At 40.1% G+C, this 25,921-nt stretch overlaps 1 protein-coding gene, 2 long non-coding RNA genes and 14 other non-coding genes across 27 annotated transcripts in view; all 17 read left to right on the forward strand.

The window, feature by feature from the left end:
• The first annotated feature begins 46 nt into the window (after positions 1 to 46).
• The window catches only part of LOC121711641, a 27,089-nt gene continuing 1,214 nt past the window's right edge, over positions 47 to 25,921 (forward strand). The window contains exons 1-11 of one of the 2 annotated variants that reach the window (XR_006032393.1): positions 47 to 595; positions 1,067 to 1,113; positions 1,405 to 1,451; positions 2,406 to 2,458; positions 2,788 to 2,836; positions 3,110 to 3,162; positions 3,477 to 3,525; positions 3,831 to 3,881; positions 4,195 to 4,243; positions 8,257 to 8,309; positions 8,999 to 9,048. This is a non-coding gene — a long non-coding RNA (uncharacterized LOC121711641). Of the gene's footprint in view, positions 596 to 1,066; positions 1,114 to 1,404; positions 1,452 to 2,405; positions 2,459 to 2,787; positions 2,837 to 3,109; positions 3,163 to 3,476; positions 3,526 to 3,830; positions 3,882 to 4,194; positions 4,244 to 4,541; positions 4,593 to 4,941; positions 5,317 to 8,256; positions 8,310 to 8,998; positions 9,049 to 25,921 lie in introns of those variants that run through there. The other variant, XR_006032392.1, reaches the window with a different exon arrangement.
• LOC121712404 lies at positions 889 to 959 on the forward strand. The gene has a single exon (XR_006032619.1). It is a non-coding gene; the product is annotated as a small nucleolar RNA SNORD50 (small nucleolar RNA).
• LOC121712401 lies at positions 1,234 to 1,304 on the forward strand. The gene has a single exon (XR_006032616.1). It is a non-coding gene; the product is annotated as a small nucleolar RNA SNORD50 (small nucleolar RNA).
• LOC121712402 lies at positions 1,583 to 1,653 on the forward strand. The gene has a single exon (XR_006032617.1). It is a non-coding gene; the product is annotated as a small nucleolar RNA SNORD50 (small nucleolar RNA).
• On the forward strand, positions 2,613 to 2,683 carry LOC121712406. The gene has a single exon (XR_006032621.1). It is a non-coding gene; the product is annotated as a small nucleolar RNA SNORD50 (small nucleolar RNA).
• LOC121712396 lies at positions 2,949 to 3,019 on the forward strand. The gene has a single exon (XR_006032612.1). It is a non-coding gene; the product is annotated as a small nucleolar RNA SNORD50 (small nucleolar RNA).
• LOC121712407 lies at positions 3,307 to 3,377 on the forward strand. Its single transcript, XR_006032622.1, has one exon. It is a non-coding gene; the product is annotated as a small nucleolar RNA SNORD50 (small nucleolar RNA).
• LOC121712398 lies at positions 3,645 to 3,715 on the forward strand. The gene has a single exon (XR_006032614.1). It is a non-coding gene; the product is annotated as a small nucleolar RNA SNORD50 (small nucleolar RNA).
• LOC121712408 lies at positions 4,022 to 4,092 on the forward strand. Its single transcript, XR_006032623.1, has one exon. It is a non-coding gene; the product is annotated as a small nucleolar RNA SNORD50 (small nucleolar RNA).
• Positions 4,360 to 4,430, forward strand: LOC121712397. Its single transcript, XR_006032613.1, has one exon. It is a non-coding gene; the product is annotated as a small nucleolar RNA SNORD50 (small nucleolar RNA).
• LOC121712405 lies at positions 4,767 to 4,836 on the forward strand. Its single transcript, XR_006032620.1, has one exon. It is a non-coding gene; the product is annotated as a small nucleolar RNA SNORD50 (small nucleolar RNA).
• LOC121711642 lies at positions 6,105 to 7,543 on the forward strand. The gene is made up of 4 exons (XR_006032394.1): positions 6,105 to 6,236; positions 6,327 to 6,467; positions 6,782 to 6,874; positions 7,097 to 7,543. It is a non-coding gene; the product is annotated as an uncharacterized LOC121711642 (long non-coding RNA).
• LOC121712403 lies at positions 8,087 to 8,157 on the forward strand. The gene has a single exon (XR_006032618.1). It is a non-coding gene; the product is annotated as a small nucleolar RNA SNORD50 (small nucleolar RNA).
• LOC121712410 lies at positions 8,462 to 8,532 on the forward strand. Its single transcript, XR_006032625.1, has one exon. It is a non-coding gene; the product is annotated as a small nucleolar RNA SNORD50 (small nucleolar RNA).
• On the forward strand, positions 8,779 to 8,849 carry LOC121712409. The gene has a single exon (XR_006032624.1). It is a non-coding gene; the product is annotated as a small nucleolar RNA SNORD50 (small nucleolar RNA).
• LOC121712400 lies at positions 9,176 to 9,245 on the forward strand. Its single transcript, XR_006032615.1, has one exon. It is a non-coding gene; the product is annotated as a small nucleolar RNA SNORD50 (small nucleolar RNA).
• On the forward strand, positions 15,375 to 25,568 carry LOC121711605 (synaptotagmin binding, cytoplasmic RNA interacting protein). Of its 10 annotated transcripts, none has more exons than XR_006032383.1 (13): positions 15,375 to 15,540; positions 17,242 to 17,401; positions 18,232 to 18,350; positions 18,445 to 18,552; positions 18,758 to 18,871; positions 19,291 to 19,467; positions 20,135 to 20,270; positions 20,574 to 20,779; positions 21,286 to 21,435; positions 21,532 to 21,653; positions 21,774 to 22,324; positions 23,849 to 23,944; positions 24,046 to 25,568. XR_006032383.1 is itself a non-coding variant. In XM_042095353.1 (12 exons), exons 2-12 carry the CDS (start codon positions 17,254 to 17,256, stop codon positions 23,875 to 23,877), a joined length of 1,860 nt encoding a protein of 619 aa, XP_041951287.1. In that variant the 5' UTR covers positions 15,375 to 15,540; positions 17,242 to 17,253; the 3' UTR covers positions 23,878 to 25,568. The 10 variants fall into 10 exon arrangements, 7 of the variants coding, with proteins under 7 accessions (XP_041951287.1, XP_041951288.1, XP_041951292.1 ...); XR_006032384.1 differs by having other exon boundaries at positions 15,376 to 15,540; positions 21,774 to 22,309; positions 23,852 to 23,944; XR_006032385.1 differs by having other exon boundaries at positions 15,378 to 15,540; positions 21,774 to 22,167.

A 25,921-nucleotide genomic window follows, 5' to 3' on the forward strand; every position in this document is an offset into this window, starting at 1 on the left:
CCTGTGGAATGAGAAAGATTGAATTATTCATTAATATGAAAGTCTTTGCTGACTATTAATTCCAACGCCATGTGAGAAATATTATGGGAAATATACGTCAACTCTGTGCGGCATTCAAATAAACTATATTTACTCTAGAAATTAATTCTGCAATTAATTATTTTGTATCCTGCATATAACTTCTAACGTTATGGTGCCCATTTCTAGTCAGATAAACTGTCGTGGTGGATGATGGGTCGGCAACCGTTGAAATATTTATTTATCTTAAAAAGAAAGGCGGAGCGGCGTTGCAAACCACGTTGAAATCCAGCCCCCTTGCGATCCGCCTATAAAAAGCATGTGCCCCTCACACTCATTCTCCTGAGTCTTCGAAGACATCTCATAGCGTCGGCGACATAGAACACATTGAAGTAATTAGGTAGTCCACGTTCTGCAAGATTATTATAAGGTCCGCTATGTTTGGAAGAGCATACAACAGCGATCAAACTGGATCCAAAAAGAGGCTATTAAACTTCCAAATGTTCCAAGTTATGTGATTGTTGCGCTAAACAAGCACGTGCTGCACACATGCTACCTTGAGGTCAAGAGTGCTGTGGTGAGTTTGCCTACTTGGGTTTATTACTATGGCACTTGTTATCATTCGCTTATTCATCGTCTCCCCCAGAGTTAGATAAGATGCTGCATACCCTTCTCGTCTCTGTGAGCGCCGTAATTCAGTCTGAAACACCCACCGTTAGCAAAGCTTAGCATAGTTCATTGAGATGGGCAGTTCCAGGCGAGGTTCTTTCTAGGGCCTTTGTAGAAAGGCTTGATCAGAATCCTTTTGATTGTACTTAAAAGAAAGTTTATTTGCAGTAGTTGAACGTATTAAGGATTGCTTTGGGGTTGCTTTAAGGATTAATCTATCCCGAACCTGATTTTATGTGAATGAAATTCTTATCGGATCTGACTTCTGAAATGCAACCTTCATGTTTAGCACATTTATATAGTGTTTTGCCGTCCAGTGCGGACCTGATAAGCCATTACCCATTTAAGAGTGTTTATCGTTCTTTTTTTCCCTCCTCAGGGCGATCCTCATCCACACAAGCTGCCTCTGGTGCTATGCCATAGTGAGTAAGTGCTGGTCTCTTATACTAGCTTCATGTTGCAGCTGTTCTGATTGCTTCTGTGGTATGGGGGGTAACAATAATACCTTTTTGGTTCTTAAATAAAAAAAATAATAAACCTGTGTTGCTTTAAGGATGAATCTATCCCGAACCTGATTTCATGTGAATGAGATCCTTATCGGATCTGACTTCTGAAATGCAACCTGCTATGTTTGTGGAAACCTACTCTCTACTGCTCTGTAGCCTTCATAGTTTAATGATCTCCAAGAGTTGCGTTGACGTTGAATCTCATTTCCAGGCCACATGAAGATGGAGCCATGATCATGATGTCTGTAGGCCACTACTGTAAGTACCAAACTCTTACTACATTCATGTGGTAGTCTTGAAGTAATGTCAAGTTCCTGGATGTTTTGCTGTGTTTGTCACAGCAAAACGCTAATCTTTTTTTTTTTTGGGGGGGGGGGGGGGGGGGGTTGCTTTAAGGATGAATCCATCCCGAACCTGATTTCATGTGAATGAAATTCTTATCGGATCTGACTTCTGAAATGCAACCTGTGTGTTTTGCCTCAGTTCAGTGCTGACTTGATAACACATCACCCAAATTTAAGAGTATTTATCTAAATGTATTCCACTGCTTGGTTGAATTTCCCATTGTCATACGTAATTTAGAACGACCATTAACCGTATATTATCTGCACACCTATGAAGTAGATCAATTTTTTTGGCCGTATCACACTTGTATATTAATTCGCCGAACTCGTTGTGAAGTTTAAATGAACGGTCACGTTGCATCCGAGCTGTAAAATGCAGACGTTCAGAACATTGCAACATTGTAGCATATGACGGAGGTGGCTTTTAGCTAGATGGATGACGGCAGGCTAAGTAAAAGCGACGTTTCAAAGCTGAAGTTCATCAGAATCTTGGGATACGCCCGCTTGACAACGGGAGAGATAGAACTAACGACTGGCCTTTGGCCGTAGCAACCATCCATTTAGAACTAGTAACGGCAGTTTGTCCTGTGAGTTGAGAAATTAGTTGATATGTGTCGGAAGAAATTAGTTCTACAAACAAGACAGTTCTAGCGATTAAAACGTTTAAATTGTAACAGGAAATGAACAAAACGCAAGTGGCAACAGTGGAATAAGCGGGATAATGGACTCCACGGTGGTCTGTTCACAGAAGTTAATGCACTCTGCTTCGCGTCGGGCCGTTTTACAACCTCGACCGTGCATTAACTTCTGTGAACAGACCACCGTGTCGTCCATTATCCCTTACATGTATATTTATTTTTCTCCTCAGGGCGATCTTAATCACATGAACAGGCTGTCTCTGGTGGTACTGTGACATAATGAGTAAGTGCTGGTCTGTCTCGTACTAGCTTCATGATTCAGCTCTTTTGATTTCTTCTGTTGTGTGTGTGTGGGGGGGGGGGGGGGGGAGAATATGGATAAGTTAAAGGATGAAGGATTACACTAATTAGTGGTACTTCTGCTAATGGGTCTGTTGCTCTAAGGATGAATCTATCCCGAACCTGATTTCATGTGAATGAGATTCTTATCGGATCTGACTTCTGAAATGCAACCTGCTATGTTAGTGGAAGCCTACTCTATGCTGCTCTGTAGCCTTCATAGTTTAATGATCTTGCTAGAAGAGTTGTGTTGATGTTGGATCTCATTTCCAGGCCACATGAAGATGGAGCCATGATCATGATGCCTGTAGGCCACTAGGCTGTAAGTACCAAACTCTTACTACATTCGTGTGGTAGTTTTGAAGTTATGTCATACGTTCCTGGGTGATGTTTTGCTGTGTGTCACAGCAAAACGATCTTTTTTGGGGGGGTTGCTTTAAGGATGAATCTATCCCGAACCTGATTTCATGTGAATGAAATTCTTATCGGATCTGACTTCTGAAATGCAACCTGTGTTTGCCTCAGTTCAGTGCTGACATAACGCATCACCCAAATTTAAGAGTATTTATCTAAATATATATATTTTTCTCCTCAGGGCGATCTTAATCACATGAACAGGCTGTCTCTGGTGGTACTGTGACATAATGAGTAAGTGCTGGTCTGTCTTGTACTAGCTTCATGATTCAGCTCTTTTGATTGCTTCTGTGGTGTGTTGAGGGGGTTGAGGTTGATATGGATGGGTTAAAAGGATGAAGGATTACACTAGTGGTACTTCTGCTAATGGGTCTGTTGCTCTAAGGATGAATCTATCCCGAACCTGATTTCATGTGAATGAGATTCTTATCGGATCTGACTTCTGAAATGCAACCTGCTATGTTTGTGGAAGCCTACTTTATACTGCTCTGTAGCCTTTATAGTTTAATCTCCATATAAGTTGCGTTGATGTTGGATCTCATTTCCAGGCCACATGAAGATGGAGCCATGATCATGATGTCTGTAGGCCACTAGGCTGTAAGTACCAAACTCTTACTACATTTGTGTGGTAGTTTTGAAGTAATGTCATATGTTCCTGGGTGATGTTTTGCTGTGTTTTTGTTACAGCAAAACAATGATCTTTTTTTGGGGGGTTGCTTTAAGGATGAAGCTATCCCGAACCTGATTTCATGTGAATGAAATTCTTATCGGATCTGACTTCTGAAATGCAACCTTCATGTTTAGCACATCTCTAAGTAGTTTGCCTCTGTTCAGTGCTGACTTGATAAGACATCACCCATTTTAAGAGTATTTATCTATATTTATTTATTTTTTCTCCTCAGGGCGATCTTAATCACAAACAGGCTGTCTCTGGTGGTACTGTGACATAATGAGTAAGTGCTGGTCTGTCTTGTACTAGCTTCATGATTCAGTTTTTTTGATTGCTTCTGTGGTGGGGGAGGGGGGGCTTTGTTGATATGGATAGGATGAAGGATTACACTAATTAGTGGTACTTCTGCTAATGGGTCTGTTGCTCTAAGGATGAATCTATCCCGAACCTGATTTCATGTGAATGAGATTCTTATCGGATCTGACTTCTGAAATGCAACCTGCTATGTTTGTGGAAGCCTACTCTGCTGCTCTGTAGCCTTCATAGTTTAATGATCTCGCTAGAAGAGTTGTGTTGATGTTGGATCTCATTTCCAGGCCACATGAAGATGGAGCCATGATCATGATGTCTGTAGGCCACTGAGATGTAAGTACCAAACTCAAACATTTGTGTGGTAGTTTTGAAGTAATGTCATACGTTCCTGGGTAATGTTTTGCTGTGTATTTGTTACAGCAAAACGATAATCTTTTTTGGGGGGGGTTGCTTTAGGATGAATCTATCCCGAACCTGATTTCATGTGAATGAAATTCTTATCGGATCTGACTTCTGAAATGCAACTTGTTTAGCACATCTATTTCTTGCTCTATAATCCAGTGCTGACTTGATTAGACATTACCTATTTTTAAGTGTGTCTGTCTGTCTGTGTCCCCCCCCCCCCCCCCAGGTTGATCCTTCTCCACGTGACGTGGTCTGTGGTTGTACTGTGCCAAAATGAGTGAGTACTGGTCTATCTTATACTGGTGTCATGTTGCAGCTGTTGATAGTCTGTATTGGTGTGGGAGGAAAAATATTGTCTAAGGGTTCCTTTTTTTTTTTTTTTTTTTTTTTTCTTTCTCAAAGTTGGTAAAAGGATGCAGGTTTATTAATGGTGCTTCCAATGGTTCTGTTGCCTTAAGGATGAATCTATCCCGAACCTGATTTCATGTGAATGAGATTTACTCGGATCTGACTTCTGAAAAGACAACATTCATATTTAGCACTATAGTCCATATTTTGCCTCTAGTCCAGTGCTGACTTGATATGACATTAGTCATTTTAAGAGTGTTTAATTTTTTTCCCCTCAGGGCGATCCTCCATCAGTCTGTTTGGCAGTACTGTGCCGTAAGGAGTAGGTGCTGGACACGGCATCATAAAGTAGGCCCCAAGATGTGAATCCACCTCCTAGCTGAATGACTCCATGGGACCCAAATAATAGTGTGTGTGTGCTATTTTGGGCTTTGCCTCCTGTACTTGTTTCACACAAGGATGGATTGTCTCCTTGGTCTGAATTCATGTAAATCTATCTAAATTACAGTAATGTCAGGAATTTTTTTTTTTTTTAAATATAAATAAAACTACTCCTACATATCTTAAATGCACTAAGTTCAAATGGCTGTAACTATTTTTGTGCAATGGTCTGTAGGTCACCAATTACTTAAATAAAATGTTTTTTTAAAGTCTCTGGCATTTGAATTGTATCAAAATTGCATTGTCATCTACAGTAGAACAAATCTCCCAGAAGGGCCTAGCCTCCACCTTAACAACATATAACTTGTTCTCTACAATGAAATACTTGGCAGCAAAAGTGGTTTATTTGGATGACTGGCTTAGGGAGTCAAAATCAGAATGTTGTCCAACTGGCTCTAAGTGTGTATGATGGGGCCACAGGAAGTAGACGTATGCAGTGTAACATCTTAGCTTAAAAATGCACACCCATTGAATTAAGGTGAAGATATGAAAAATATAAAATGGTGTATGTCTAATGAAATTGCTGCATAAGGATCTCTGAAGTAAGTTAATCGCTGACTATTCACTGGTGTATTACACCCTGTACAAGCACTGCAGTGAAAAGCTACAATGGGAACCTACTGTGCAAATGTGTTCCCAAGGACACGTCTTAGCTAAGAAGGTATGCCTCTAATTCAAGTATAATAAATGCTTTGTGTTTATACAATGCAAGTGTATAATTTTGTTTTCATCTATGATTTGGTCTATGAATCTGGGACCTCATTACAGAAATATTTTATCTTAAGTTCCAAAAACTTAATACAGAAGTAATTCTTAAACTCATGGCTGTGGCCTATCTTAATAATCCTTACTATAAATGGCAATTTGGTTTAGGATCCAAAGTTTAAGTCTCCTGCAGCCTCACAATGTAATCTGGTGTCAGTTCTAAAGTCTCCTGCAGCCTCACAATGTCCTAGTTCTAGAGTTGCAAAAGGTTTGTGATGTCATTAGGAATGCTTTAGCTAATAAAGAGATGTTCTAGATTTCCACACATTCAGTGATGGAATGTAATTCTAAAAGTATTTGGGCTGTCAATTGCAGATTTGAGTACTTGCAGTGTTGTCTTAAAATGGATACCTTGAAATGTCTTAAGGTAATGGAGGAATGTATTTGTAAAAAAAAAAAAACACATTTGAATATATGGTGAATATAATTTGTATAACTGTTCTTTATACACACAAAGCCCTCTGCAGGAACTTCTAGAGGGACACACTCTGAGGATTGTAGAATTGATGGCAGACTGTTGGACAACCCAAGAGGTTCTCCCAATTCTGGCAGCAAACCTAAGCAGAGTATTTGGGATAGGAAGGAAGTTCCTCGAAAGGTTATTCTTTTCCTTGCTTTTAATACATTGCATTACCCCAGTATGATGACTAGTATGGTTTGATGTATATATTGAGCCTGTGTACTGTAACAGTAATTCCTGTTAATTGTTGTAAGGATCACATTGTCAACATAATGAAATTGTATTACAAGCTTGGCTGTGATCAGTACAAGTCCTGAAGATGTGCCTCATTAAATGCATGGACTGGGGGTGATGTATTCTGTGATGTAACACAATGCCCCACCCCCAACTTAAATGCCAATGGGGAGATGTGGTCAAATTCATGCCTTAAAAACACTTATGTTTGCAAACAGGTTGCAATTGTTCATCCCAGATGTATATCAGAGAGTGATGTAAATCCATCTGTCAGACAGGCTCAACGGCAGGCAGTGGTTGAACAAGGCGAGGTAAATGTTGCCATTTATCTTTCATACACAAGGCACATGTCAGGCTTGGAGAGGTAGATACACGACAAGCAAATTAATGTAGCCTATCCATATCATGGTCTTATGCCGTTTTCTCTGAGCTTCACGTCCAGTTTATTAAACAGTGCATGAACTGTACAGTATAGCAACACAAAATAGTGATGGAGATTAGCATTTGATAGTTTCTGGTTTCATTTTGTGAAGGCAAGTACCATTCAGCTTGAAGAGGGCACCACAGTGAGGAATGTCTTCAGGTCCCGTGACAGTTTGAACAACAGAGAAAACCTGAGGATGACCATCATGCCTCAGCAAACCCGTATTCCAAGAGAAGTCATGAGTCCAGAGCAGAGGGCCTTACATTATTTGAGTGACTCTGAATCAGATTCAGATTCAGACTTAGAACTTTTGTGGGAGATTTGTGAGTTATATGACAGATATCTCGCAAGTGAATCTGACTCTAGTTCCTCTAGTAGTTTGACCTCTAGTTCAAGATCCAGTTCTAGCTCGAGCTCAAGTTCATCCAGCTCTTCCTCTAGCTCAGAGTCAGAGTCATAGTTCTATTTCTGAATCACTTTTCCTGAGCAATTGATTAAATCGTCCTTTAAAACTGATCAATAACACATTTTCTCTCAATAAACAATTTCTGTTTAACATGTTATTTCTTTATTACAACTGTCTATGAACTATTTGTGATTCTACCCAATGTGTCTGCGTTTTCCTACAGACAGATTCAGTTATTATTGTACATTTTAAGAGTATATTGGCCTTACCATATGGTAATAGGCCTACCTGTTTTCTCTTGTCCCCGTTTTTGTGGCCTGTAAAAATGCATGAAAACCAGAACTGATCCCATTTTGTAGATAAAAACTCTGTGAGAAATTATAGCCTGCCTGCACTATCATAAAACTGTAGACTACCGTCCGTACAGTAGCCTATGTGACTGAAATGTGAAATGATTGTGTAAAACGATAGGCTCAAATTGCGCTGATAATTTGTAGCATTCTATTCAGTGTAAACTATTCCACGATTTTTATTCTAGGTCTGCTTACACGGGCTGTCTGGAATTCGTTGAGTTTACAGTTCCCGCAGAGACTGGCTCTGGTTCCAGTGTTTACTATCTACAGACAACTGAGCCCGTGTATGATTGTCTCAGAACCCCCATAGATGCGTGAGAAATCCTGGCGTGAACGTAGAGCTTTAGGATGAATCTATCCCGAACATGATTTCATGTGAATTAAATTTTTATCGGATCTGACTTCTGAAATGCAACCTATGTGTGTTTTGCCTCAGTTCAGTGCTGACTTGATAAGACATCACCCATTTTAAGAGTATTTATCTATATATTTATTTATTTTTCTCCTCAGGGCGATCTTAATCACATGAACAGGCTGTCTCTGGTGGTACTGTGACATAATGAGTAAGTGCTGGTCTGTCTTGTACTAGCTTCATGATTCAGCTCTTTTGATTGCTTCTGTGGTGGTGGGGGGGGGGGGGGGGTTGTTGATATGGATAGGTTAAAAGGATGAAAGATTACTCTAATTAGTGGTACTTCTGCTAATGGGTCTGTTGCTCTAAGGATGAATCTATCCCGAACCTGATTTCATGTGAATGAGATTGTTATCGGATCTGACTTCTGAAATGCAACCTGCTATGTTTGTAGAAGTAGCCTTCGTAGTTTAATGATCTCCATATAAGAGTTGCGTTGATGTTGGATGTCATTTCCAGGCCACATGAAGATGGAACCAAAACTCTGGAACTTTGGAGCAAAGTACCAAACTCTTACTACATTCATGTGGTATGTGGTAGTTGTGATGTAATGTCATTCTTAAATTCCTGGGTGATTCTTGTGTTGCTGTGTGTTTGTCACTTGTCATTTTTGGGGGTTGCTTTAAGGATGAATATATCCCGAACCTGATTTCATGTGAATGAAATTCTTATCGAATATGACTTCTGAAATGCAACTTTCATGTTTAGCACATCTTTTTCCTTGCTCTGTAGTCCAGTGCTGACTTGATTAGACATTACCTATTAAGTGTGTGTGTGTGTGTGTGTGTGTATATATTTATATTTATATATATATATATATAAAAAAAAAATTCCCTGAAGTTGATCCTCATCCACATGACGTGGTCTGTGGTTGTACTGTGCCAAAATGAGTGAGTACTGGTCTGTCTTATACTGGTGTCATGTTGCAGCTGTTGATGGTCTGTATTGGTGTGGGAGGAAAAATATTGTAGGTTATATGCAGGTTTATTAATGATGCTTCCAATGGTTCTGTGTTGCCTTTAAGGATGAATCTATCCCGAACCTGATTTCATGTGAATGAGATTTACTCGGATCTGACTTCTGAAAAGACAACATTCATATTTAGCACCTCAGTCCATATTTTGCCTCTGTAGTCCAGTGCTGACTTGATGAGACATTACTCATTTTAACAGTGTTTCATTTTTTTTTGGCAGTATTGTGCCGTAATGAGTAGGTGCTGGACACGAGAAGCATCATAAAGTAGGCCCCAAGATGTGAATCGACCTCCTAGCTGAATGACTCCATGGGACCTAAATACGTGTGTGTATCCCCATCTGACTTTTTAAAGTGCTATTTTGAGCTTTGCCCCCTGTACTGAATAACTTGTTTCACACAAGGATGGATTGTCTCCTTGGTCTGAATTCATGTAAATCTATCTAAATTACAGGAATGTCTGTTATTCGCAAATCTCTATGCTATGTCACTTGTCACATGCAGCCATGGCTAAATTCTACTTACTGCACATTAAATACAGGCTAATATGATATTCAGTAGTCATTATTGAATGCATTTTTAAAGCGGGCTACCTGCAGGCATGTAATTGGGCTACTGGTTTTCTACAGGAATGGTGTGTTTGAACAGCACTAGTTCATTAGTCAACTTTTTTTTTTTATTATAAATAAAACTACTCCTACATAACTTAAATGCACTAGGTTCAAATGGCTGTAACAATTTTTGTGCAATGATCTGTAGGTCGCCAATTACTTAAATAAAATGTTTGTTTTTTTTAAGTCTCTGGCATTTGAATTGTATCAAAATTGTATTGTCATCTACAGTAGAACAAATCTCCCAAAAGGGAGACTCGTGTTGAAAAGAGGCTGAACCTTGCACGACCACTGAAATAGAGTGGTGAAGTCCCGCCCCTTCTACTTCCGGTCCATGGGACCTATCTTTCAAAAAATTATGAACGGGAGTTAAAGGAATCGTATGTAGGATTTTGGCCAAAACTGGTACTACAATCACTTTCAAAATACTGTAGAGCGGTGTACACCGCAGTGGTAACTAGAGCAGAGCTGGCAACCCAGATGCCGAAACACTACTGACTTTGTGATTACTAGATAGGTGGAGGGTGGAGGATCAGGCTAAAACACAAATATGTAAACATCAACATCAGTTGAGGGCTGCAACTTCACTTTTTGAAATGACGATATCCTGGCCGGACTACTGTTGTCAGTGATATAAGTATTTGAAATTAGCTAATTAATTGATGTCTAGTGACAAATCAGGGCCATTTTATGATTAATTGAATTTCATTTCTTACATACGGTTCCTTTAATGGAGAGATAACAATTATTTTTTGGTCCAGTTTGAATTGTGCCACAAATTTCATATATGATGTGTGTGAATTTAAAAGATAATTTTTCACGTCAAGAAAGTACTGTTGTTCGATAGACTTCAAAAGTTATGTTGGTTTTGTGTGAATCCACTCAGTGGACTACATCTCTCATCTCGAACGATGTACGTCACCAACGTAATGAAACGATAAGAGCTGTTATGTTAGTTAACGGTTGCATCTTGCTGCCTGCTATGTCATTTAACAGTATGTAATGTACAGTCTATGGACGAATACAACTTACCTGATGTGTTTAATCCTCTGACTCATGGTATTTTCTTCGGCAAGGAAAGCCCAATTAAGACCTGTTGCTGGTAGAAGCTATGCTTGTACAATCTAGTGTGGCCGTGAATGAGCTAACGTCACTAGCGCGACTGATGGGTTTGTAGCATAGACTGTAAAAAATAGGTTTGTAGTCGTTGGAATTACGATCTTTCACAATGTTGTAATTCAATAGTTACGAAACAAACTGCAAATGTCTTTACATTAAAATCGACAAACATCATATGGGTAATTCAAGGCACAAGTCAACCGGGACCAGAAAATAATTTATTTTTCGCCAGACTGCCGTTCAAATTTTTTTGAAAGATAGGTCCACGGAAGGGGCGGGACTTCACCACTCTATCACGCGTGAAAATGACCATCATGTTAGGTTGTGACTGGTTTCTTTTACTGTCTATGGATCTAACCAAGGGGGCAGGCGAACGTTCGGAGAGCATAGACATATGGCGGATCTGAGGCTAAGTAGACCAGTTCACCAGTGTTACACGACTTAACTTTGGTTTGACTGTGCTGAGAGTTTGTTGGCTGTTATTGAGATATTTGAAAAAGAAAGAAATCGCCGACAAAGACACTAAAGACATGACGAGACGAGATTCTTTATTTCACGAAAAACAGATAATGATAAGCAGACTAGGAATCAGAGGCAGAGTCGCATTGAGTCGATAGCTTTATTTTGCATGACCTTGATCAGAACAGTAACATTTTCAGAATGTATTAACAACCTATCAAACATGACGATTTCATGCAGGGTTAGTGCCACCTCCGTACTGTGCTCTGGTGCCACGAACTCAATTTCGGTGAAGACAAGCTATGAAACATTGCCGTTGCTATGCAACCTTGACTCAGGGAGTTGCGGCGTCAGAAGCGTGCGTTAGCTTAGTGCTTCTTACTGATATATTTCTACTTTAACGGCACCGACAATCAAAAAATCCAGTGGAAACTAGATGTCAGAAGTGTGTAGGCCAATCGGCCCACCATTTTTTTTCTACTTCGCCACCTATAGATGTTTGACAGGTATGGCTTTTCGAAATGCCATGTTATTTCCCATAGACATTCGACGCCCGGAAGTTGGGTGGATCCGGATGTTTCAGAGGCGGGACTTATTCAAGAGAGGTCTATGGGGACCTACTGTGCAAATGTGTTCCCAAGGACACGTCTTAGCTAAGAAGGTATGCCTTTAATTCAAGTATAATAAATGCTTCGTTTATGTGTTCTTTATACAATGCAAGTGTATGTAATTCTGTTTTCATCTATGATTTGGTCTATGAATCAAGGACCTAGGACCTCATTACAGAAAAATATTCTGTTCTTATCTTCTTGGGGTCAGTTTGACCCCAAGCAACGTTTAACATCATAAAATATATGGTTCACTTTTTTTTTGCTTCATGTTTCATGACTTTTCCTCAATTGAAGGGTGAGTTAACATGACATTTGTCATTTGTTTTCAATGTCCTGTACAAATATTTTGTACATTGATGTTCCTTGGGGTCAGTTTGACCCCAGCTGTATGAAACATAGGATACATGAATATTTGACACATTATGGACATTATTATTTGAATATGAGAGCATATTGTTATTATCATTATTACATACACAAGTACATATTACATATAAGTAATTTTAGCAGGACTGTATAAGTCAAAAGGGGAAACAACAGCAAGCCTTTGGGCTGCTGACACTGGATGGGCAATACTGCTAGCCAGGGTTCCAAGGTTCATAAAGGGGTGTGGGGGGTGGGATTGTTTTGTAGGGCTTTTGATGGTGGCTATTACACTCTTGTTAAGTACCTGTCACAAAAAAACTGGGTAACAATATTAATTATAACCATTTTCTGAGGGTTTATTTATTTGGGGTCAAATTGACCCCAAGGATAAAGAGTGTCGGTAAGATTTGAGGATAACACAAGGCTTAAAAAAAAAAAAACTTCTAATACAGAAGTAATTCTTAAATTCATAACTGTCAATTTGGCTTAGGATCCAAATAATGGGGCTGTTAAGCTCAACGATCTTGTTTTTTATGAAAGAAGCATGACATTTTCAGGGTTTGTTCTTGATGACCTAAGCTTTAATTTTAGATCTGGAGGCATTCTCAGTTTGACCTCTGAGGTCAGATAGAGGTCATTGACCTCTGTAATATGTTGTGACCTATTTTTTACAGTCTATGGTTGTGACGCGAATAGGGTAAAAAAAAAAAAAATTATAGATATCACCTAATTTGCATATTTAAACATTAAAATATAAAAAAACTTTCAATACATTTTTTTCTTAGCTTAACATGAGTATTCAACTGAGAAAGTTTCATGGTGATATCTGTTATTTTTTTTTTTTTTACCCCATTCACCTGTAGTGTCACATACAACATACAGAGGTCAGTGGCTTGAGGTCAAGTTTCATGCTTCTTTCATAAAAAGCAAGATCGTCCCTATTTTAAGAGCTTAACAGCCCCACTAAAAGTTAGCTGGGCAGCATCAGAGCCATAGAGCCTGGGCAGCATTAAGTCTCCTGCTGCCTCACAATGCAATCTGGTGTCAGAGTTCTAGAGTCTCTCCTGCAGCCTCACAATGTCCTCGTTCTAGAGTTGCAAAAGGTTTGTGATGTCATTAGGAATGCTTTAGCTAATAAAGAGATCTTCTAGATTTCCACACATTCAGTGATGGAATGTAATTCTAATAAAGTATTTGGGCTGTCAATTGCAGATTTGTGTACTTGCAGTGTTGTCCTAAAATGGATACCTCGAAACATCTTAAGGTAATGGAGGAATGTATTTGACCAACAAAAAAAACCCACACATTTGAATATAATTGGTGAATATAATTTGTATAACTGTTCTTTATACACACAAAGCCCTCTGCAGGAACTTCTAGAGGGACACACTCTGAGGATTGTAGAGTTGATGGCAGACTGTTGGACAACCCAAGAGGTTCTCCCAATTCTGGCAGCAAACTTAAGCAGAGTATTTGGGATAGGAATGAAGTTCCTCGAAAGGTTATTCTTTTCCTTGCTTTTAATACATTGCATTACCCCAGTATGATAACTAGTATGGTTCAATGTATATATTGAGCCTGTGTATTGTAACAGTAATTCCTGTTGTTAATTGTTGTAATCTCCCTGGAGGATCATATTGTGTCAACATAATGAAATTGTATTACAAGCCTGGCTGTGATCAGTACAAGTCATGAAGATGTGTCTCATTAAATGCATGGACTGGGGTCGATGTATTCTGTGATGTAACACAATGCCCCACCCCCAACTTAAATGCCAATGGGGAGATGTGGTCAAATTCATGCCTTAAAAACACTTATGTTTGCAAACAGGTTGCAATTGTTCATCCCAGATGTATATCAGAGAGTGATGTAAATCCATCTGTCAGACAGGCTCAACGGCAGGCAGTGGTTGAACAAGGCGAGGTAAATGTTGCCATTTCTCTTTCATACACAAGGCGCATGTCAGGTTTGGAGAGGTAGATACACGACAAGCAAATTAATGTAGCCTATCCATATCATGGTCTTATGCCGTTTTCTCTGAGCTTCACGTCCAGTTTATTAAACAGTGCATGAACTGTACAGTATAGCAACACAAAATAGTGATGGAGATTAGCATTTGATAGTTTCTGGTTTCATTTTGTGAAGGCAAGTACCATTCAGCTTGAAGAGGGCACCACAGTGAGGAATGTCTTCAGGTCCCTTGACAGTTTGAACAACAGAGAAAACCTGAGGATGACCATCATGCCTCAGCAAACCCGTATTCCAAGAGAAGTCATGAGTCCAGAGCAGAGGGCCTTACATTATTTGAGTGACTCTGAATCAGATTCAGATTCAGACTTAGAATTTTTTGGGGAGATTTTTGAGTTATATGACAGATATCTCGCAAATGAATCTAACTCCACCTCTAGTTTCTCTAGTAGTTTGACCGCTAGTTCAAGATCCAGTTCTTCCTCTAGCTCAGAGTCAGAGTTGTTCTATTTCTAAATCACTTTTCCTGAGCAATTGATTAAATCGTCCTTTAAAACTGATCAATAACACATTTTCTCTCAATAAACAATTTCTGTTTAACATGTTATTTCTTTATTACAACTGTCTGTGAACTATTTGTGATTCTACCCAATGTGTCTGCATTTTCCTACAGACAGATTCGGTCAGTTATTGTACATTTTAAGAGTATATTGGCCTTACCATATGGTAATAGGCCTACCTGTTTTCTCTTGTCCCCGTATTTGTCGCCTGTAAAAATGCATGAAAACCAGAACTGATCCCATTTTGTATAGATAAAAACTCTGTGAGAAATTATAGCCTACCGGCACTATCATAAAACAGTAGACTACCGTCCGTACAGTAGCCTATATGACTAAATTGTTAAATGATTGTGTAAAACGATAGGCTCAAATTGCGCTGCTAATTTGTAGCATTCTATTCAGTGTAAACATCTATTCCACGATTTTTTATTCTAGGTCTACTTAGACGGGCTGGAATTCGGTTTACAGTTCCTGCAGAGACTGGCTCTGGTTCCCGTGTTTACTATCTACAGACAACTGAGCCCGTGTATGATTGTCTCAGAAACCCCATAGATGCGTGAGAAATCCTGGCGTGAACGTATCCGCCATTTTACATCACCCGAAGTGAAAGAACCCGACCGGACTTACGCCGGGGAGTCGTAGATTTATTTCTTTTCATAAAAACACCCCCAAAATTGAACCGATCCTTACCGTGCACCTTATTGAGCCATCTTAAGGTAACTATATCTTGAACTGTAAATTGCTCGCCCTACAGAATGCTATCTATTTTTTATGGCTGTAGTGTTTCTAAACAATGTGAGAAGTGGTTTGTCTTGTGCTGTAGCCACCCGGCTTTTTGAAAATGGACTCCAGTTATGTGGCGGCACGTTGGGTCATTTGGGTTGATTTCAAGATTATGTTGCACCCTGTGAACTCCTAAACAACACGTTGATTAGTACTTCTGACTTCTTAGTAGGCATTGTGTTATACCTGTATTGCAATTGCTGGCATGATAACTTACGACAGACTTATTATTCACGGAGTCCACTGACTGTTGTGAGCTAACCCACCTAGCCGGCTAGATTTTTGATTTCGGTTGGATCAATGAAGGTCTAACGTTACATTGACATTCAGTAACGCTAACGTTATCTTTATTCACTGATCTTTACCTCTGCAGTATGCAAACCCTACACTGATTCATGAAACTGCTCGTTGATGCAGGTAGCTTGCTAGATGACAGAGGTTAACGTTTTGACAGGGCATGGTGAGCTAACGTTATTTCAGTTAACGTGGGTTGTCTCCGACATGGAATGAGATTTTTTTTGTCAGATGCGTTAGCTTCTATGCTATCGCTAGCTTGGACAGCTACCTAATGTGTTGGTTTATGGGGAAAGGGGAAATGAGCTAGACTTGACAGACTGACCACAAACTCACTGGCTTGGTTGCTGGCTTCCAAAGCTAGCCTGTAACCTAGTCAACTTATATGCAGTGATCAGGTAATTAGAGAAGACTTGCTAATGTCAGTCAACGTTAGCTTTCTAAGGACCTTCCAAGCCATTGTAATTTATGTCAGGCGTGCTTTGCTTAGCAGCCGAATGTCAATACTCTGTGTTCCCAGTCACAGATATATAAATGTAAATATGACATGTTTGAAAGATGTATTACATGTCTTAAGTATAATGTAACGTTGATTATTCGTGAGCTGCAAGCGGCATGTCAACAAGCAAATCACAGTGCTGTGTAGTTAGCAATGACATTGAGCTAGCATTAGCTTTAGCTGCAACTGCAATTGTTGGCATTAAAATGAAAGTAATCACTTAACCATGCTATAACATAGAAGTGGGAATTCCAAGGTATGGTTACGAACGTAAACTTGGCCTAACGTTACATGTCTAAAGTTAGCTAGCCTTGACGTTCATTAAGTGATGTGGCCGAACTTACTGGCATGGCTGTTGCTAACGTGAATGTTGTTTTACTATCTTCCTTTTATACATAACCATATATAACTGCACATGTGCATTTTTGCCTAGCTGTCTTGCTATATTTGCATGTGTGGATGTAGTACTTGTGTTAACAAGTTGTTTGAGGTTAACGCTACTATTGTTTACATCGTTAGTTTTTATTTAACGTTAAGGAAGTAAACACTAAGCAGTCAGTTGACAAAGTCTTAAAGCACTAATGTTAATGCATTTTATGGCAACATGAAGGTGCCCAACTGGTTAGATGGACCTTTTCCTACAGCAAAACTGGTCGGATGCTTTAAGACTAACTTCACTGTTGGATGTTTTTGAATAACATGGCTTTGCTGTCACTTTCTGGTGTCTGATAAACAATTTACACAAATTAACTTACATGATGATATATTGATGACCCTGATTCATATCAATTCTTTGATCCTCCCAACCTCTCAATTAATTTGGCCCATTGCATTTGAACAGATTGCTGGAGACATGGCAACAGAACATGTTAATGGAAATGGTACAGAAGAACCAATGGACACGACCGCTGCAGTTACCCATTCTGACCATTTCCAAACTTTGTTAGAAGCTGGTTTACCACAGAAAGTTGCTGAAAAACTAGATGAAATTTACGTAGCAGGTAAGCCTGTGATAAGTACCCAAAACACACTCTTTTCGCTCCCAGATATTTTCTCCTGTGCATGTATTTTGTAAGCTACATCTATTTGCTCTGCGGAGTGGGAATCAGGAAATCTACAGTAGCCTAGCAACTTTGTGTGGTTGCCTGACAAAATGGGTACTGCAGTTGCAATTGACAAAATTCTCAACGCCTTCAGTAGACAGATTAAACCCTAAATGCATTGTGTATAGAAGAAAGCACTGTGTGGATTAGTAAACTGTTGTTGGGGGAGGGGAGGGGGGGGGGGGGGGGGGGGGGCTCTGTATTAGAGGTGCTTCTTGGTATGGTCCCATGGGAAAGGAAAGCCAGCTGGGTAGGCTCAGGAACAATAGTAGCAGCTGTCTGATGCTAGGACAGGTGATGTGCCCCTCTAAAGCCCACTGCCTACAGGCACACTAATCAGCAAAAGAGTGGTGTGTGTGCACGGGAGGGGTTGAGGTACATAGAGGTAGGCTTGTGCCAAAGCTATACAATGCGCAGTCTTTCTTTGTACAGTGTTGAGAAATGAATATTTTTTTTATTCCTGGATTAATTATGTGTTTTTCTTTAAAGTGTACCTTAAATGTAAGCTCAGTTAATTGTGGCTTGTTGTATGCATTCATATGACTCTGACATGGTCTTTGTGTGTTGATCTAAATGTCCTTGTGAGGCTATTGATTCTCTCTGTGGGAGTAATTTATGGATGGCTATGATGGTTCTTGTCAAGATTTCACTGGACAAAAGAGATGGTTCTTTGTATTTGCTGGTTTTACTGAACAAAAGTCTTATGGTTGACATGTCTTTTACCCCAGGCCTTGTAGCACACAGCGACTTAGATGAAAGGGCAATAGAGGCCTTGAAAGAATTCAATGAAGAAGCTGCACTACAAGTTCTCGTTCAGTTTAAGGAAAGTGATCTTTCACATGTGCAAGTAAGTTTGTGCTCAATGTTTCGATTAAGATAATAGCCTAATGCTGCTATGGGACTTGGAGGTAAAGCGGCAAACCATCTTCTCGTCTCTGCAGAACAAAAGTGCCTATTTGTGTGGAGTAATGAAGACGTACAGACAGCGGGAGAAGCAAGGGACCAAAGTTTCAGACTCTACTAAAGGACCAGATGAAGCAAAAATAAAAGTAGGTGATTTAAGATGATTAAGTAAACCTGTAAGCAAATAGATCTGTAAGTGTACCAATTATTTATGCAGTGTGATCATAGTGCATGTTGGTTGGTTGATTGATTGCCTTTGTTAATTTTAAGTGAATTGATTTTGCTCTGGACAGTGGTTAGTAGTTTAGATTAGCTTCCCGCTTTCTGATGGCAGTCTGATGACTTTGGCAGGCGCTGCTTGAAAGAACCAACTACACACTAGATGTGACGACAGGACAGAGGAAGTACGGTGGACCCCCGCCAGAGTCGGTGTACTCAGGACACCAGCCCCATGTTGGCACGGAGGTGAGAACACCGTCAGCACCACTCTACATCCTCCTGCACTGTATTCACCTGGCCTGGTGCTCCAGCAAAGCTCACAAGACTGCATCAGTGCAAATAAACTGCATCAAATAAACAAGTGTGAAAGACTTATCACATAATCTCCATTTGACTTAATGTTCCAGCACAAAGAAATTGGACCCCATCAAAGTTGCTTCTTCTAGTGTGAAAATGTACAAGTTCAGAGCCTGACACTATATTTGTCATGTTACAATGACAATTGAGACTGTCCATATGATGAATGATGTATTCTGGAGTAACCTTGGTTACGATGACCGTTTACCGCTAAGATCTGAAGGAGTGTCAAACTCCAGCGTTCTTGTGAACTCTGGTTTATGATTCATTAACCTTTGTAACTTGAATCTATACCCTTTTCCTTTAAGATATTTGTTGGGAAGATTCCAAGGGATTTGTTTGAAGATGAACTGGTGCCTTTGTTTGAGAAGGCCGGCTCAATATGGGACCTGCGGCTCATGATGGACCCTCTCACCGGCCTGAACAGGGGCTACGCCTTCATCACTTTCTGCACTAAAGATGCTGCGCAGGAGGCAGTGAAGCTAGTAAGTGTGTCTGTCTCATTTCTGTTCTGCTGGAGTGTTCAAATAAGTTTGTAGTGGTAGTAGGCTTATAGACCCTCTCTACTGCATAAACAAACATTTGCATTCCCAAGGCATATCCGGTGGCGCAGAAAAAAATCATTGAGCTAATGGTAACTTGGGGACAGACAAAAAAAAGTTTTAAAGTCAACATTTTGTAGAGCATTATGCTAAAGTCTGATACATTTTCATTTCAAAGTAACTGTGTTGGTTTTGAACGTTTCAACTGGAAACCCTCTAGGAAGAGATTGAAAGGGTCTATAGCTTTTGCAGATTGCACATTACCGAGAGATGTAAAGATGTCAAAGCCATTAAAGTTGTGCACACTGATTTTTATGTGAGTCATTGGACTTTCTTGTATTAAAAGCAAATTCTGTTAGTTAGACTTTATTGAGCTTTATTGAACTTTTTAGTGCTCTGTGACATTGTAGACTCCATCATCGTGAACCTGTTTTTTTCACATTGAATATTACCCTGTTTTGGTGTGTTTATTAAGATCTTTCTAGAAGCTGACTTTTACAAATGTGACAATTATGCAGAACAAATTGTGCATTTGTAAAAGTCCTGTGATGTGATCAAGATCTACCATTCAAAATTAACATGATTCTATTTCTCATCTTGTTTCCCCCAGTTTAACAATCATGAAATTCGCCCGGGCAAACACATTGGAGTGTGTATATCGGTTGCGAATAATAGACTGTTTGTTGGGTCAATCCCCAAAAGCAAAACGAAAGAACAGATCGTGGAGGAGTTTTCTAAAGTCACAGGTGAGACATGGTCTTTTGTGTGGATGCCTTATGTATATTTTAAGTGAAGTGAATAATTGATGCTGTGACAGATTGATCCATTGGAGGTCATCAGTCTCCTCTCTAACTGTGACACTCAGTTGGGCCTCACTTAATTGTCACAAGCTGAACACTAGAAAGACTTCTAAAATTATAAAAATGGAGGACTCTCTGCCCAACATAGCCTAATAAAAACTGACGTGGTCGTTTTTCTTCTTTCACTGCTATTGCACTATCAACTACTACATGACCCATTAAATATTTCCTCTTTTGCCCCCACGACAGAGGGTCTTAATGATGTCATCCTGTACCATCAGCCTGATGACAAAAAGAAGAACCGAGGCTTCTGCTTCCTAGAATACGAGGACCATAAAGCAGCCGCCCAGGCCCGACGGCGTCTCATGAGCGGCAAGGTGAAGGTCTGGGGCAACGTAGTCACGGTCGAGTGGGCTGACCCCATTGAGGACCCAGACCCTGAGGTCATGTCTAAGGTAACGCAGTCTGTTCACTTTTTGGCTTCAGCATTGCAGGAGGGGAGAGCCCGCCCTTTATACGTTCACAGTTGAAAGTTTCATGGTCCAGGTTGAAGCAAAACAATCCTGTTAATGTTGTCAGCAGCTGTTAAATTCATGAGGCGGTAATCAAACATCAGGCAAGGAAATGCAGAAATGGACTGAAACCAGCAGGTCCAATGAATAAGATGTAAAGGAATCATGGCAGGTTATTATTATGCAATCTGAGAGCACTGCAGGTGTTGGTGATATGTTTTGGCTATATGTAGCCTTTGTGTTGGGTCTATAGGAGGTGGTATTGATTTTATTGGATATGGAAGCCCCTATACTTCGCTGGTTGTGTAGCTGCATCTGTAACAGAAAGAGATGAGAAAGATGCATCAGTAGTGTGTGTGTGTGTGTCCGTGTGTGTGTGTCCATGTTAGGTATGGCTTTCTGATGGCAATTATCACATTTTTATTGTATCTTGCATCATTTTGTTCCAGGTCAAAGTTCTGTTTGTCCGAAACCTTGCAAATAGCGTAACGGAAGAAATACTTGAAAAAGCCTTCAGTCAGTTTGGTAAGCTGGAGCGTGTAAAGAAACTGAAAGATTACGCCTTCGTTCACTTTGAGGAACGGGACGGAGCCGTCAAGGTAAGAGACCCGAGCGTGTCTGCTTTTATACAGTTCAATAAGGACGACGGAAGCCTCGCTAAACTAAACTTCATTTTCTGCTGGGAATCTGTGCAGGCTCTGGCTGAAATGAATGGGAAAGAGCTGGAGGGTGAACCGATTGAAATTGTTTTTGCAAAGCCCCCCGACCAGAAGAGAAAAGAGCGCAAGGCCCAGCGGCAGGCAGCTAAAACACAATTGTAAGGCACCAGAATACCCTATAAAGATCCTAACAAAATCAATTTCCTTTGGTTAAAAAGTACTGAATGGTTGGTCCTAGCTTTGTCCAAAGCCTGTTTCCCTCTACCTTCATTCCCTAGGTATGATGACTATTATTACTATGGCCCCCCTCACATGCCCCCTCCCCCTAGAGGCCGGGGCAGAGGCGGTGGTCGGGGGGGTTATGCCTACCCCTCTGACTACTATGGCTACGAGGACTACTATGACTACTATGGCTATGACTACCACAACTACCGCGGTGGCTATGACGATCCCTACTACGGTTACGACGACTTTCAGGCTCCGCCAGCCAGGGCCAGAAGCAGCCGAGGGGGCGCCCGAGGAGGCGCCTCTCCAGCCAGAGGGAGAGGAGGGGCGGGGGCGCCCCGGAGCCGAGGAGGGGCCGGCGGTTACCCCCAGCGAGGCGGCGGGGGTCCAGGAGCAAGCAGAGGGTCACGGGGGTCCAGAGGAGGTGCGCAACCGAGAGGCCGCGGGGTACGTGGTGCGAGGGGTGGCCGCGGTGGAAGTGTAGGAGGAAAGCGCAAAGCTGACGGGTACAGCCAGCCAGATTCCAAGCGCCGCCAAACCAATAATCAGAACTGGGGCTCTCAACCCATTGCTCAGCAACCGCTACAAGGTGGTGATCATTCTGGTAACTATGGTTACAAATCTGACAACCAGGAGTTTTATCAGGATTCTTTTGGGCAACAGTGGAACTAGAACTGTAGGGCTGATTTTTATTTTATAATTTTTATTTTTTTCCTACAAACCCTCTTTTTTTATTAAAAGAAAGAAACCGAAAAAGACTCAATCTGACAATTGATTGGCCCTTCAATCCATATGGTTGCTTACGGTTTACTAATTGGTGATATCTGGCACGGTTTTTAATGTACATATTTTCAATAATCCGCTTGGACTTGAAAAGTAGTCACTCTGTGCTTCGGGCGTACTGGTTTTATTGTTTTAAATTTGTGTTCAATCAGTGATCTATAATCTCGGATTTGAAAAAAAGGGGAAAAAAATTAAATTTTACTTATGTGCTCAACATGTCTATTTGGCTTTATAGCATCTTGTATGTTCATAGCAATTTTGGTCTCCATGTCTTAAGTAGGTGACAGCTGCAAAGCATTTATCTCCTCGTATTGTATTTACCACAAAGACCATTTGTATGTTACAAAAGAAAATGCTAGTACAGTAGCGTTGTTGTTTTGGGGGGGAAAAAGCCTTTTTTTGGCTTTACATTTTGGCTTGTACTTTGCTGTTTTGTCTGCTTTAATAAACATTACACGCATCAGTGTACGAAAAACAAACTCAAATTGTGTTTCAAATTCATGTTTCGGCAAATTTTCTCCTTAAATTGCCTACAAATTTAAAGCTCCTTGTGGAAGAAAAGGACGCAAAGGTTTGCCTATGTTAGCCACATGCTGCAACCTCACTTTTGCATGCCATCAAATTTGTAATCACCAAGTCGGCATCCTCTATCCACTTTCTCCAACTTTTATATGTATGTGTAGTGACATACTTCATCATTTCAGTTACCGCAAACCCAAAAGCATATGTTGATTAAAACGTTCTTCCATTGGGGAAAAAAAGACTTTGAAGGGTTTTGTTAAAGGAATCCCATTAAAACAAAGATGTTTCTAGCTATCAGGATAACCTTGTGATGGTGCATCCATCAACTTAGGAACCAGAGATCACAGGAAGCACAATTTGATTCCTTTTGAAAGGAGAACTCGGCAAAATCAGACAGAATATCTGTCACCAAACGCTTTTAACACTGATCTGGCTCTGCATGTGCTTACTTCTAAGACTAAAAACTTTCAGGAAGTAATTTGCATGCATGCACTTACCTGCCTCTAGGCTAAAACTACATTTTAAAAACAAAATAACAGGCCATAACTTTTTCCCCCACTATTCTTGTCACCAATTAGACACACCAGTATCACTGTTCTGCTTGTTTTCCTTAAGCCATAGTCTTGTGCATGTGAATTGGAAGGATGTTGGTGGTAGTGATAGTGACATTTCTTTTTTTCCCCCCCTCTTTGTTTAGTTCTATCGTCTCAACATCCCCAGTGATGCACTTATCTGTATTTTTAGTTGGTGTTTGTTTATGTCTTGTTTAAAGCTCCAGATGGTTGAATTCTCTCCTAATTGTTTCCTTTTGTTACCCGACAAGCAGGGAAGAGGGATGGAGGACGGTGCTGACCAGTCACTATGAAGACTAACTTGGAATAGGGGGTTGCACCAGGAGCTGCTGCCAGTCGATTTGATGGTAAGGTCATTTCAGCGGTCCAGTGCTGCTACTGCCTTACTGAAGCATATCTCAAAGACTGCCACACGAGCAAACGCAACATGTTTTTGGACTTTTTGCAGTGTTTAGACATCAACTCGCCACCATCTGTACTACCCACACTTCAGCACCCTATCTATCCCCAAAGAGTTTGCCATTTGTAGTTGAACATAATTTGTTTTCCTGAAGGTTCCTCAGAAAGACCTTTTTTTTTTATTATTATTATTGTAATGAAAATCTTAATTTGCACTTTGTCACACCAGAATTCAAACAGAGGATCGACATAAAGGTCAAAACCCAGTCCTAGTTAACAACAAATGCACTCAAGAAATCATAGACTTCTGCGAGGTCTTACCACTTACATGTATATTAGGATTCATCGCCTTTATTTTGTTTTGTTTTGTTTTGTTTTGTTTTCTTTTATTTTGAGTTAGCTGGGACTGGTGTCTTCTGTACAGAGAGAATCCTCCATTAGAATTCTGGAGTCAAGTTTGATGTGGCTCTGAGGAGCATGATGCTATGTATATTTTTGTGCTAATTTTAGCTTTATCATGGAATATGTCTACTTTTTTTTTTATTATTATTGATCATATGGATGATGTTTGCAGTCTTTTTAAGGTGTAACCACCTGGCATGAACAGTCAGGCATTCCAGGCATGTGGTTCTTTTCAGAACTAGTCTATTTTTGTTTATTTCTCTTTTTTTCTCTTTTAATAAAGGGTTGGTTAACTACCTCAATATGGAGGATTTAAACTGCCCTATCTTTACTGTACATAGGGAACCTTGTGATGAAAGCAGGGCTTGACCCAGCTCCTGCAAAATGGGCACAAGGGCAACGTCAGAACTCTCTTTGTGTAAAGTTAGTTTTTTTTTTTTTTTTTTATATGCTGTTTCCCAGACATTTCAAACCATGGAACTGGGCCTTGTCAAACTCATATGAGCTTAAACAAGCCTTGCCTTCATTATCTTTCAACAGGATAGTTATTGGTTGTATCATAGTTCTAGGAAAACTGTTACTTTTATAAAAAACAAAACAAAAAAAAAAGCAAAACATTAAAACAAGAACAGCGCCAACTACTTTTTAAAAAGAGGTTCTGCAGTATCCCTTTTTCCTCAGTGGAATAACAGGTCTTAACTTTTTTATACAACAGCTTCCTTTTATGAAGGTGTGCTCTGCTACACAATGATGTCTAAAAGCCATCGTGCATACTATTCATGTAGACATAACTGACCGTAAACCAAAGATTCTAGAGCGGAGTGTTCTAGAATCTTTGCCGTAAACATTGGAGGAGCTGCCTCTGTTCACCGTCCTAGACTACACCTAGTAAGTGAAGTAAGAACAGCAATAACTGGAGTAGAGACTACCCCAGTTCTAAAGGGATACTGCAGCTTTGAGCTTCTTTTTCTTTACTCCATGGATTGTGATATGCAGGGTTTTTCTAAACACTACACTCCCACAGGGAGTCGGCATCATCTTCAACCCTTAGCCAGGTTTACGAACCAGTCTGTTGGTGGCTAACAAGTGTTTTTTGCATTCCTGCAAATAAATTGTTTTATATTGTAAATTAAGTGGTGTAACTTATTTTTAATAAAGTTATTGATTTTCTTTGTGTTGATAGTGTATTAATTTTCTGTCATGATTCTAGTTTCAACAAAATACCAGTCTCATTGATCAGGGATTGCTGAAGTTACTGCCTACTTTGCCTAAACTTTACCTAAACTTTACAAACTGTCAGTAAACCACATAAGCAGTCAGGAAATAATGTATGTGAGCCTACCTTTGCTATAAATAAATTCACACATTCTTCCGACTGCAATTTTTGATCTTTGCAGGCATTGCTACTACCGTTTACCAGTCACTTTCGATTACCAAACTATAGTGTTATGCCCTCGTCACTGATTGGGCAGGTAATATGCCGACCAACGGAAACGCTGGTGAACTATGGTGTTCCAGACTAG

The sequence above is a fragment of the Alosa sapidissima genome, chromosome 6 (assembly GCF_018492685.1).
Source record: "Alosa sapidissima isolate fAloSap1 chromosome 6, fAloSap1.pri, whole genome shotgun sequence".
Taxonomy (NCBI): Eukaryota; Metazoa; Chordata; class Actinopteri; order Clupeiformes; family Clupeidae; genus Alosa; species Alosa sapidissima.

Excerpts from the sequence above, each read along its gene's own strand:
- LOC121711605 (XM_042095352.1), top strand. The coding sequence starts at position 17,254 with ATGGCAACAGAACATGTTAATGGAAATGGTACAGAAGAACCAATGGAC. Across the intron at positions 18,553-18,757 it reads CAGATGAAGCAAAAATAAAA|GCGCTGCTTGAAAGAACCAA; the intron begins GTAGGTGATTTA and ends TGACTTTGGCAG. Across the intron at positions 18,872-19,290 it reads AGCCCCATGTTGGCACGGAG|ATATTTGTTGGGAAGATTCC; the intron begins GTGAGAACACCG and ends TTTTCCTTTAAG.